Source organism: Balaenoptera physalus (genome assembly GCF_965194825.1).
Source record: "Balaenoptera physalus genome assembly, chromosome: 2".
Lineage (NCBI taxonomy): Eukaryota > Metazoa > Chordata > Mammalia > Artiodactyla > Balaenopteridae > Balaenoptera > Balaenoptera physalus.
In genome coordinates this window covers 169,148,685-169,160,703 of record NC_138883.1, presented here as the reverse complement: position 1 = coordinate 169,160,703, position 12,019 = coordinate 169,148,685, and the positions used below count along the sequence as shown (strand labels likewise).

The window sequence follows — 12,019 nt, the reverse complement described above, 5'->3', positions numbered from 1 at the left end:
GACTGAGGCAAGGTTTTTAGCTGAGAGGGAAGGGCTAGAGTTGGTTTTAAGAAAAAGTGAAGGCATGAAATAAGTTTTGGACAGAGAACAAACCAACCACAGATAAAGGCAGGTGCCCTGTTCAACAACTCACCATACCTATTTCCTTTGTCTGCCTAAAATGTATTTCCCTTTCCTTTTCACCTAGAAAATCTTGCCATCCTTCAGGACTTACCTCTGTTTCTCTGTCCTCTGTGAAGCCTTTTCTGACTGGTCCATGGTAATCCTACAGCTCTTGACTGTATCATTTTTCACTTACTCATGACCTGTCTTGCAATAACTCTTCTGTGTTGTATCAATACATGATTTAATTTTACATGTTGTCTCCTTAACTACAGTTCTTGTGGGCAAAAATCATGTCATTTTTTTTTAAACACTGTCCCTCCCACTTTCAGAAAAATAGTGCATTCTCATACACACAGGATAATTTACATGCATTTTCTAAACATGTCATTTACTGAAACAAATATTCTTAAAAGCAAATGATAAAATAACTAAGACCTATGTGAATAAGTAAACTTTGAATCTTCCATTATTTTCTTGTAACGGCTCTTGGTTTTCAAGTTTTGGTTTTAAAATGTACTTGTTAGAAGCCATAGATCCAAAGTTAACATAATTAGTTTAATTAAAAAATTTTTTAAACAGATTGTTTTTGCTCATTGAACGATTACAATTTTTTCTTGACTACTTGTAATATGTTTCTTTTTTTTTTTTAAGTTTATTTATTTATTTTTGGCTGTGTTGGGTCTTTGTGGCTGCACGTGGGCTTTCTCTAGTTGTGGTGAGTGGGGGCCCCTCTTAATTGCAGTGCGCAGGCTTCTCATTGCGGTGGCTTCTCTCGTTGTGGAACACGGGCTCTAGGCACACAGGCTTCAGTAGTTGTGGCACGCAGGCTCAGTAGTTGTGGCACGTGGGCTCTACAGCGCAGGCTCAGTAGTTGTGGCACACGGGCTCAGTAGTTGTGGCACGTGGGCTCTACAGCGCAGGCTCAGTAGTTGTGGCACACAGGCTTAGTTGCTCTGCGGCATGTGGGATCTTCCCGGACCAGGGCTTGAACCCGTGTCCCCTGCCTTGGCAGGCGGATTCTTAGCCACTGTGCCATCAGGGAAGCCCCTGTAATGTGTTTCTTTATGGAGGTAGTTCTCCCAGAAAATGAAGCAGAATGCTATCAGCAAAGACAAATTATGTTAGGAATGCCATCTTGTGGTTGAGAGTAGTCCATTACACAACAGGTCCTTTCACTGATAATCTTTAATTCAGAAATAAAACACCCAGGAAATTCACAAATGTAAATCATGTTTATAATGTATTGTTACTACAAAGAAGGAAAAACTAAATATGTGCATCAATTGTATGTGATTTTAGTTACCAAAAAAGACAATGTTCATTGAAAAGAGAGACAATAGACAAATTATATAGGAATGGAGTCCAAATAATACAGGAAAACGGGTAGAACTAGAAACATACTTCCATGAAGACTATTCAAATACCCTGAATTTTGGAAAGCTTTTCTCTTGAAATAGATACATAATTTTATTTCTGTATCCACTACTAAGTAGTTCTGTTGATTATTACATCGTGGATTTAAATCTTGTGTCTTGATTTTCAAACTACATCACCTTAACTATACATATCCAAAGGGGAGTGAAGGCCAGAGCACTTATCTAATCTGGGTAGCATAGAATACACATAATTAATTACAAGTCCGAAATGGAGAGTCAAAAACACTACTAGCCCTTTCTTAATAGATGAGCTTACTACTTCCTCCAGAGAAGTTAACCATTAGAGTGGTAAATTATCTTTCTATTCAATAGAGAACTGGTAATGGTTACAGATGTACTACGTAACAACTAGGCTTAAATGTTTTAATTGCCAGATTGAATACCAGACATTTTGGTCTGCTTAAAAGTGGGGGTGAGGGAGTAGAAACTGATATATCCCTCATGAGTGCAAAGCACAGCACAAGGGTCTGTGCACTATGCTACCTGTCACTTCCAGATTAAGGATCCAAGGAGCATGTGTAGGTATAATGTTCAGATCTAGAGATTAGGCTATTGAAATTCCAAAAGATAACAGATCTACATATAGACATACATATTTACATAACAAACAAAATGTTATTTGTATTCCAAATCAACTTTTGTGATCTATTATTGCATGCTTATCACCAGAAATTTTTTTTACTCAGAAAACTTCTATATGAAGTGATTTTGTACTAGTTTTTCCACGTGACTCTTCAGGACATTCACATCAGCTGCACAGGCCTGGCACTCCATCTTCTCTTGCTGTTTTGTTCTCTCTAATAAAGCCTCATGAGGTGGAGGTAATGCATTGTATGAACTCAGTAAATAAACCTGACTTGATGAAGTTTGACTGATTTCTTTGATCTTTAAAGCCTGCATGATAGCAGGTGCAAACTTTGAGTAATGAGCTGTAGATGAGATGATCACTGGGCAGGTTTTATCTTGCATTCTGTCTGCAACTACTTTTGCAACAGCAGTGTGTGGATCCAAAATATACCCGGAAGTATTGTAGGTGGAGTGAATAGCTGCTAGGCACTCTTCCTCAGAGCACCAGTCAGCTACAAAATCCTGCTGAACTTTCTCAACTAGAATCTTTTCTATCTGGAAGTGATGCTGCTCTTCTAATTGATTAAATAATCTTGTCATTAATTGTCCATCTTTATTAGCCATCAAGTGTAAATGTCGCTCCAGGTTTGAAGATTTGAGAATATCAATTGCTGGTGAAAAGGTTTGTGCTGATTTTCTTTCCCTTAGATCATAATGTCCTGTTTTTATAAAATCAGTCAAAACATGGTTCTGATTAGAAGCACAAATAAATTTTCGAATAGGGATTCCCATGGTTTTGGCATACACTGCTGCTAAAATGTTACCAAAGTTTCCTGTGGGAATACACACATCGACTGGGCTTCCAAAAGAAATAAATCCTTGGCTAACGAGATCAAGGTATGCAGAAGCATGATAAACTACTTGGGGAAGCAGTCGGCCCCAGTTTATGGAATTAGCTGAACTTAAGACTGTTCCATATTCCACAGTAAGAAAGCCAGTAAAATCAGAATCTTGAAAAATCCTTTTTATAGATGTCTGGCAAAAATCAAAATCTGACTTGACACCTACTGCCCATCCATTTTCGTTCTGACTGCCAATTATTTGTGCTTTTTGAAAATCACTTACTCCATCCTCAGGAAAAAATGTGGCCACGGCTATTCTTTGCTTGTCATTCTTACTAAGACGACTAAAGCCATTTAAGACTGCACTCCCGGTGTCTCCTGAGGTGGCTACAAGTATCATGTAATTACAACTTGGTGGAATACAGTGTGCAAAAAGATGGGGCATGAGCTGTAAAGACAAATCTTTAAATGATCCCGTTGGTCCATGGAACAACTCCAGGATGAACTGGTTGCCTGACAGGTGCCTGACAGGGGCAATTTTTGAGCAGGCAAAGTTTTCCCCATAAGCAGTTTCAATCATTTCTCCCAACCTGGAAGCAGGTATGTCAGCAGGATGTATACATTTTTCCAAGAGTATTTGTGCTCTTTCTATGTACGTTGCTCCTACGAGGCTTTTCCACTCCCCACAGTTTAATTTCGGAAACTCCTTCTCAGGAACAAAAAGTCCACCATCAGGAGCTAACCCCTCAATCACAGCTTCACTAAAGAATTTTGTTGGAACCTTCTGTTCACAGTCTTTAGGCCAAATGTGTCTTGTAGAAATGAATGTTTCCGAGTCCACATCTTGGTATCTTTTAACTGCATTCAGCACTTTGTCAGCCACCTCCTCCGGGGAAGCCCCATCTTCACATAAAACACGAGTATCGTACCACTTCTTATAATACTGTCTTCTAAACTTAAGTAAGTCTTTCATAGATGTTCCAGAATTCTGACCTACAATCCTATCTATTTTCATTAATTTTAGACGACTAACTATATCTATTGGAGGTACATCCAGATAAACAATTATTCCATTTTTCTTCAGATGCCGCATGCTAGCATCATGCATTGGATTGGACCCAGTAAGGGAAATCACACTTCCAGATGCAGAGAAGTTTAACACAGCTTTTCCTTCCTCTTCTAAAAATTGCTCATTACCAACATCCTGCAATTTTTCAGACACACTCATATTCCAGGTTTTTTCAAGGATATCATCATCCACATCTATGACACAACAACCTAGTTTCTGACCTATTATTCTGCCTACTGTTGTTTTCCCAGCACCGGGTGGTCCCATCAGGATAATATTTTTGTCTCCAACAAGAGAGTAGATTGAGTGCCATGACTTCCTTAATTCTGCAAGTGCAAAGGTTCTTGAAAGAAATAGCTGTGCATGTTTATCCGTTTTCACATGTGTACTAGAAAAGCATTTCTGAGTTATTTGTTTCAGATGCTGACATCGGTTAAAGTGGAGCATTCTCTTTTCACTTTTCTGCGCAATCCAACATAAAAACTGGCTTTGGCCCTTTCAAACATAAAAACAAACAAAAAAGACATTTGGTTACTAATTTCAAAAGACTATCCCAATAGGATTAAGTATAACCATGCCCACAGTACATAAACTGTTTAAAATGCTTCCAAATTTATGGGATATTTAAAAAAGTATTCAAACCCAAATTCTCATTTATTTCATATTATCCTTTTAACAATCTTTTCAAGTCTCAAGACATTGAGTAATCAAAACTTTAACAACTTGTAACTATGAGCAACACTTTATTCAGAAAACGCCGTATCATAGATGCTTTTTCAAAAAGATACTAAATCAAATTAGTATTTATTTTCCTATAATGAAAATTGTCTCATGGTTTATAACCCATGTAAATAAGGATTATTTGGAATTGGAATGCTATTTACTTGCAATTCAAAAAGCTGAACAATACTCTTTATATTTAATTTCTCTTTAGTTATATGAAAATGCTGATAGATTATCATGTTACTCATAAATTTCTTAGTCAAAGAATTCACAAGGAACCAGAATAAAACATTTGTTTATAAAAATAAATAAATAAGATGCTTAAATAATTTTCCAAACTATAGGGCAAAGGTATGACATTTTCTTTCTTACATGCCTTTTACATGCATACTGTTAAGAATCATTCTTACACATTTTTCATGTTGAAGGCCTTAAAAAAAGCTAGTGAAAGATATAACATTATGCAGATACTTAAGAAAAATTGATAATCAGCAGCAAAGTCAAAGGCTACATATCTATAACCTTCTCTGCATGGGACCATCACTTTAATTTCTGTCCTATAAACATCATCAATGGAGAGACTTAACTCAAATTCCAGACTCCAGAGTGATAGCAAAAAAAACTCAGGAATGTTTCCAATGATAAGAGGACAAACTTATTCTGGCATCCAGAGAAGCTCTGTAATTCCCCATACTGGTCAAATCCCTGTCTTTGGAAATATACTCACCATTAAAACACAAATGTATGCAAGACAAGTCAAATTTTTAGTCATATGTAAAGTACCATTTAATAACTGCTGCAATGTTTATTTAAATTGACTAAAGTAACTTTACAGACATGTAGTGGGGCTTTTCACGTGTTCTGTGGTAGAACCAATATGCAACTAAGCCACATTAAATGTCAGATCGTATGTTTAGACATGTTCTGAAAACTTTCAGTCATTTGCCACTCTGATCATCTATGCTACTCAAACTGTTCTCTAATAAAACATTTAAACTATTTTAAGCTAACACTGAATTTAACTTAAATTAGAACTTTTAAGAGAAGGAATACATTTCCTTATTTGGCTTTTCAGCTTGTATGTGCTTAACTCCCACTGACTTGTAAACATATGACACACAGGAACCAATCTTAGGTGAAGAGTTTGTGGATGCTGAGGCAAAGCCATCTTTGCAAAAAGTGGAATCTATAAGGGAAAAAATTTCAAGTTAATCATAACAGTATCATAAAATTCCACACAGTCTATTGTTAAAATGTCCATCTGAAATTTTTTAAGTACAGAAAAATAATAAACTGACCCTTTTCATGGTTCCCTAAAACTATTATTAAAAAATTAAAATACTGTCTCTTTTTCCAATATGTGCATCTTATGATAAAAAAGAATTTTACTAAAAAAAAAAATAAAGTTTTACTAGACAGTACCGAATTTCTGCCACAAAGCAATATACAAGGCAACATAACCAAATGATAAATATAAATCTTTCACACGACACCTAAAACTTTCAATGATTTAACTGTATGTTTAGTGATCAGTGGACTGAAGCTATGAAATGAGTATCTGAATTACTCTTTTAGGTTGTTTTATCCATCTGAATCACTACATGATTTAGATGCAATAATATCTCCTGTAAAAAGCGCAAACAAAGTGTCTGCCACACATGGGTACCTCTTGGCTACTTAAATGATCTTATAATAAATTCAAAGCACATAGCATGGTGGCTGGCACATAAGACCATTTATACAGTAATATTAACCACTGTCACTCAATGACAATAGACTAAAAACATATAAATTGAATCAGAATAGCTAGGCACAAAGCTAGGCATATTTTTTTATGGTTTGGTTTGTTTATAAACCTTCAGAGAAAACAGGGGTACTCGTCTGTGAATCAAGAACTGTTTTGTCAAGCACAGTCTAATCCTTTCCCTGAAACAAACCAAGGATCAGAGAACTGTACACTTGAACCCTATCAGCAATTTCTTTTATTAAACTACTTTTATTCTGGAACTCTTCTTTAACACATTATTTTGAGGACACTGTATAAAACAGCCTGATTAACCTCCTATTCAGGTGGCTTTTGCTTATAACATCACAGAGTGTCTTCTTTTTTAGTTCCCAACGCATAACTTTCTGAGGTCTATATTGGTAATAATTGTGTATTACCTGAGTAGCTGGTTTGTTTTTATGGGCATTAAATCTTTTATCTGATCTTTTCCAGTTTATGTTGGTTGCTACAGTGCTTAACATCAACTCCATTAAAAGCAGAAGACTGTAACACAAACATTATGCATGTTAACTTCACCTTATCTTTCGTAACCTTATTCTTCCTTTGTTTTATATGAATTCAAAGTAGAAAATTATGACAGTTCAACTTATTCTGTATCAACATTACTTCACCATGAAAATCTTCCTGAAACTAGCAGAAGGCAGGTATTAAGTGCTCTAACATTATCATTTTTAAAGAAAATTAAAGAAGCTACATACTAAATTTTGTAACATTTAGCCACAAACTCATTTTAGGGTTTCAACATCCACTGTAAGCAAACCAAAAGACAAGAGAAGATGGAATAATGCCCACAGCATGTAACTTTTATCTGGAAACTGCATTTTTACTTAAGAGGTAATGTAGTCAATTTTCATTATTCATGGTAGTTATGTTCTATCACGTCACCATGAATATGAATTAGTGCATATTGAACCATTGCTCCTAGGGGAAATACAGGGTTAGGTTCCTGTGAGCCTCTGGTCACAACATTTTTGCCAACCGATCAATACGTAAGGTTTTATGTGTGTCTCTGCTTAAAGACGTCTTATTTAATATATATAAATAGTGATTCACTACCATTGAACTCAGCCTTTAACACACACCTGAAGGAAACTTATCTAACACACACATTTTCTCTGTAAGGGACATCGTGGCCTTAGTGCCTTAGGAACACGAGCAGCACTTCGGCACTCTGCTTGGGGGCCATTTTAACCAGCAAAATCACCAGCTAGAAGCACAAAAATGCAAAAAATGTGGCACTTAAATAGAATTCAAAAAAGACACTGGTTTATAGTAGGAGCTGAAACAAGAAGGCAGAGCATCACCTTGTTTAACTCCAGCTTGGAATGCATATCTCGTGACTCAAATTTTTCACCACTGTGCACGTGGCCATGAATGATTGCAAAAGTGCTACAAGTATTAATTTTGGGTTATAAATAAATTTTAGCGAGTAGACTTCACAAATATAGAACTTGTGAAAAGTGAGGACCAACTGCATATCATTTTCCTTTATGATTCAAAGCCATGCTATTAGACTTTTTCATTTACTTATATTTTAATACGTTTTTCAGTACAGGGGTTATGAATAGGCAATTTTTCTTCAGCCAAAGAACAAAACTATTTCAAATTAAATGCAAGTCAATCACATAAGAGTCAAGAAACAAAAACAGTACTTAAAGACTAAATCTCTTGATCATTAAGTACTCAGGTTTTACTGAATCATTGATGTTCTCAAATATTTTTTGTAGAGTCAAGTCCTACACAAAAAATATTTTAGTAAACTCTCTAATTTCTCAGGGGATAGAAGATATATACCACTCCATTATACATTAATAATTTTTAAATAGGTTTTCTTATCACTTACAGTGGAGTTTTTTGATCCACTAGTTCTAATGGACACATTTTTGACATGAAAGACACTTGCCATTCAAATAGATAAATGGAAAGGCAGTGGTGTGTCAGTATCACAGCAAGAACTTTAAAAAACAAAAACAGAATGTCCACATGTACGTATTAATTTAAGTACTGTGTGACCTCCAAGTATGAAATTTAACAATTTTACTGTGGCAAGCTGATCAAAACTGAAGAATTCAAGGGAAAAAAAGTACAGAAACCACTTTTTTAAAGGTTTTTAAATTATTTCCTAAGAATGATAACAAAGTTATATACTTTTAAAACAGAAATACATATTAATTTTCAGGAAACTATTTACAGTGATATTTTCCTACATTTACCACTAGATGACTGATAATCAGCCAAAATTATATTAAACCCATTATCAATTTTTACTTCCAAAATAGTCCAGAAATTTTCAATTCCATTATAAAATTACCTAGAATACTTCTGGGAAATTGTCAAAATCTATTTAGTGAAAATGATTTAGCATTTGTCACCCATTTAAAATATTTGTTATTACTCTCCCAAAATAAAACATAAGACATAGCACTTCAAAAATTATTTCATGATGAGAACTGGCTACAGTTCAATGAACTTTTGAAAATATTTATGCCATGATTATACTTGTCATCCTGTTTTAATACAATCTCTATTTAAATTTCTAAGAATGACTAAATCTAGTCCACTATTTTAGGAAGAAAGACATTCTAAGGTTTTTAAAAAATTCTTTCAAAATTACTGCATTTTTACAATAAATTGTTTTCCCATAAGTAATATGAAAAAAATGCAAATACATTAGTATATAAACTAACCAGAAGGTTAGAAGCTTTGCTGCTTATGACTACTAAGTAAAAATCCTCTTAACAAGCCTTCAGTCAGTCAGCTGACTGAAACAGCAAGGAGGAAGGACCACACTTCAGTGCCATGTGGTAATCACAGGGGTCTTACAATGAAAGTATTTTCCAAGTTCACCACTCATCTTTGCCTTTATCTTAGAATCAAGCTGACTAAGCCTTTCCTGTTGGTAGTCTTAACGCTCTTAAATATTCTCTTTAAGGTCTTGCGTATCTAATTCAAAAGCCTCTTTAAGTACCCTTTGAATTCTATAACTTAGAAAAATAGTGTAAAGAATATGTCTTTAGAAAGGGTTTATTTTCCTCCCAATTGTCCTATTTATAGTCCCACCTCTGCCTATTTTATTCATTTAAGTAGATTAAAATAATACTTAGTGAAAAAACCTAATTTGTATGTACAACCATTCATATAAGGGGTCTGTGCAAACTACAACCACAGGCCAAATCTGGCCCACCCCTATTTTTGTAAATTAAGTTTCATGGGAACAAAACTTTGCTCATTCATTTTTTTCATTTGTTAAGTATTGTCTTTGGCTGCTTTTGAGCTATAATGGTAGAGCTGAGTAGTTTCGAAAGGATCCATCTGGCCTGCAAAGGCCTAAAATATTTATTATCTAGCCCTTTACAGAAAAAGTTCACGACCTCTGATGGTACACCAATACTAATTCTCTGTGGACATACTGAACATAGGCATTTCCTTGAACAGGACTGCCATTTTGAGGGAATTATAAAAATTAGAAATGTATTCTTTGTAAACATACTTTCAAAAGGCAAGAATTACAGACCAAGTATCTAAAGGAAAATAAGTTCCTTTCCAAATGATTTAACAACTTCATTAAGATGGTGCACTGAGGGCTTCCCTGGTGGCGCAGTGGTTGAGAATCTGCTTGCTAATGCAGGGGACACGGGTTCGAGCCCTGGTCTGGGAAGATCCCACATGCCGCGAGGCAACTAGGCCCGTGAGCCACAACTACTGAGCCTGCGCGTCTGGAGCCTGTGCTCTGCAACAAGAGACGCCGCGATAGTGAGAGGCCCGCGCACCGCGATGAAGAGTGGCCCACGCTTGCCGCAACTAGAGAAAGCCCTCGCACAGAAACGAAGACCCAACACGGCCAAAAATAAATTAATTAATTAATAAAAAAAAAAAAAGAAAAACTCATAGCTAACATCTTAAAAAAAAAAAAATGGTGCACTGAATACACTACATAGAGACCTTAAAGTCTGTTTAGTATTTTTAAAACCATAATAAATATACTGACATCAGTGAAATTACTGTATTCATTAACAGCAGAAAGTCAAGACTAGCTAAAGCCAGTGGGTGCTTACTAACTGGAGAAATCATGCTTTGCCTTTACTGGCTCTTTTAGGAACTGATTCACATAAACAGTCCTAAAACGTTCCTTCTAATTAGAAAGTTTATAAACTTTGGCCAATGACTGTCCACTTGGCTTAACGGTATTATCATTCTGAGTCCTTAGTTCAAATCTCAGCATATAGAGAGAACATTATTCTTCTCTATACATGCTAAGCAAAAAACCCAAAAACGTAAAATACTCAAAGTGGAAAGGAAAAGGGCAAAGTGGCATATACATATAAACTGTTTTGTTTCAAAACAGAAAATCCGATGTGAAGAACAGGAGCATTACCCCCAAGGTGCCAATCATCTGAAATAAAATGTTTGTTAAACGCCTGGGATAAAAAATAAAAACCTGACCGACTGGATAAGAAAAAACTAAATTTATTCTTGTCTAATGAAATTCACTAAGAGCCCAAGATGATAAGGACCCACACATTCAGCAAACCCTTTTAAGTTAACCAAGCCACCAGGCTGTTTTAATCGCTCCACCGAGCACCCTGGCAGTGAGATGACCAAAACTGGCCTTCCCTTATCTTAGAGCATCCTTAGTCCCTTCGGGCAGAGTGGCCTCTATAAGGTTAGTTCAGAACCATATTGCCAAAATGTCTTTCAAAGCCTCGGGATGGTGAGCTTCCTTCAGCAGTCATATGCGAATAAGTAGGTTCACGGAAGACCAAATGGTTCAAACGGAATAAAACCTAAGATCGTTTTCAAAAAGGGACACCAAAAAAAAAAAAAAAAAAAAAAAAAAAGGGCAACAACTCAAGGGCCCGTTTAAAAGGCTTCTCCCTCAGGCTTAGGCTTCTCGTTTAAAAAACAAAGACCTAAGAGGAGGGGCCCGATCAAGAGGTAAACTGGCGGAGAAGGGGCGAGGTGCGGGAGAAAGGGAGGCAGGTGGCCCAGGGGAGGACGGGCCGCGACAGGTGAACCGGGAGGACGGCGGGGCGCGGGCGCGCCCGCACAGGTGGCGGCAGGGCTGAGCCCGGGACGTAAGCAGCCGGGAAGGCAGGCGCGGACAGAGCGCTGGGATCACCGCCGAGCAGCGCAAAGGGGAAGGCGCGGAGCGGGAAAGGCATGCGATGGGAATGAACTGGTTTCTACAGTTTCCCTTTCTCCTCAAATAACTCACCAAGAAAATCACACTGAGAAGACGGGGGAAAGGAAAGGAAATGGGAAGGAGCGTCCGGGAGCCGCCAGTGCCACCTCGGGCGCCCGCCCAGGACGGCCCACACCCTCGGTCCCAGGCCTCGCTAGGCCCACCCAGCTTCCGCACAGCGGCCTTTGCGCCTGCGCCGAGGTCGGCCTCCGCGTCCTCGTGCGACGCCCACCGCCGGAGCAGCCCAGCACCGGGTACGTGACTCGTCCCGCGCTCCACCCACCCGAGCCCGCTCCGTTCCTCGGGCTC

The 12,019-nt window shown here is 37.3% G+C and overlaps 2 protein-coding genes across 3 annotated transcripts in view; one reads left to right on the top strand and one right to left on the bottom strand.

Moving 5' to 3' along the window:
* Positions 1–639: 639 nt before the first annotated feature.
* On the bottom strand, positions 640–11,842 carry THNSL1 (threonine synthase like 1). Of its 2 annotated transcripts, none has more exons than XM_082452832.1 (2): positions 11,744–11,842; positions 640–4,514 (listed from the first exon to the last, which is right to left on the bottom strand). In XM_082452832.1, the coding sequence occupies exon 2, from the start codon at positions 4,464–4,466 to the stop codon at positions 2,235–2,237; it is 2,232 nt and encodes a 743-aa protein (XP_082308958.1). In that variant the 5' UTR covers positions 4,467–4,514; positions 11,744–11,842; the 3' UTR covers positions 640–2,234. The 2 variants fall into 2 exon arrangements, with proteins under 2 accessions (XP_082308958.1, XP_082308957.1); XM_082452831.1 differs by lacking the exon at positions 11,744–11,842 and adding an exon at positions 6,906–7,008.
* ENKUR (enkurin, TRPC channel interacting protein) overlaps positions 11,838–12,019 on the top strand; it is a 54,292-nt gene continuing 54,110 nt past the window's right edge. Inside the window, exon 1 of the mRNA XM_082452950.1 lies at positions 11,838–11,964. The gene's annotated coding sequence lies outside the window, so the exon portion shown is untranslated. The remainder of the gene's footprint in view (positions 11,965–12,019) is intronic.

What these genes read in the sequence shown, in the direction of transcription:
- THNSL1 (XM_082452831.1), bottom strand. Translation starts at nt 6,998, where the DNA reads ATGGAGTTGATGTTAAGCACTGTAGCAACCAACATAAACTGGAAAAGA. An exon ending in AAAACAAACCAGCTACTCAG is followed by an intron (nt 4,515 to 6,905) that starts GTAATACACAAT and finishes TATGTTTGAAAG; the next exon opens with GGCCAAAGCCAGTTTTTATG.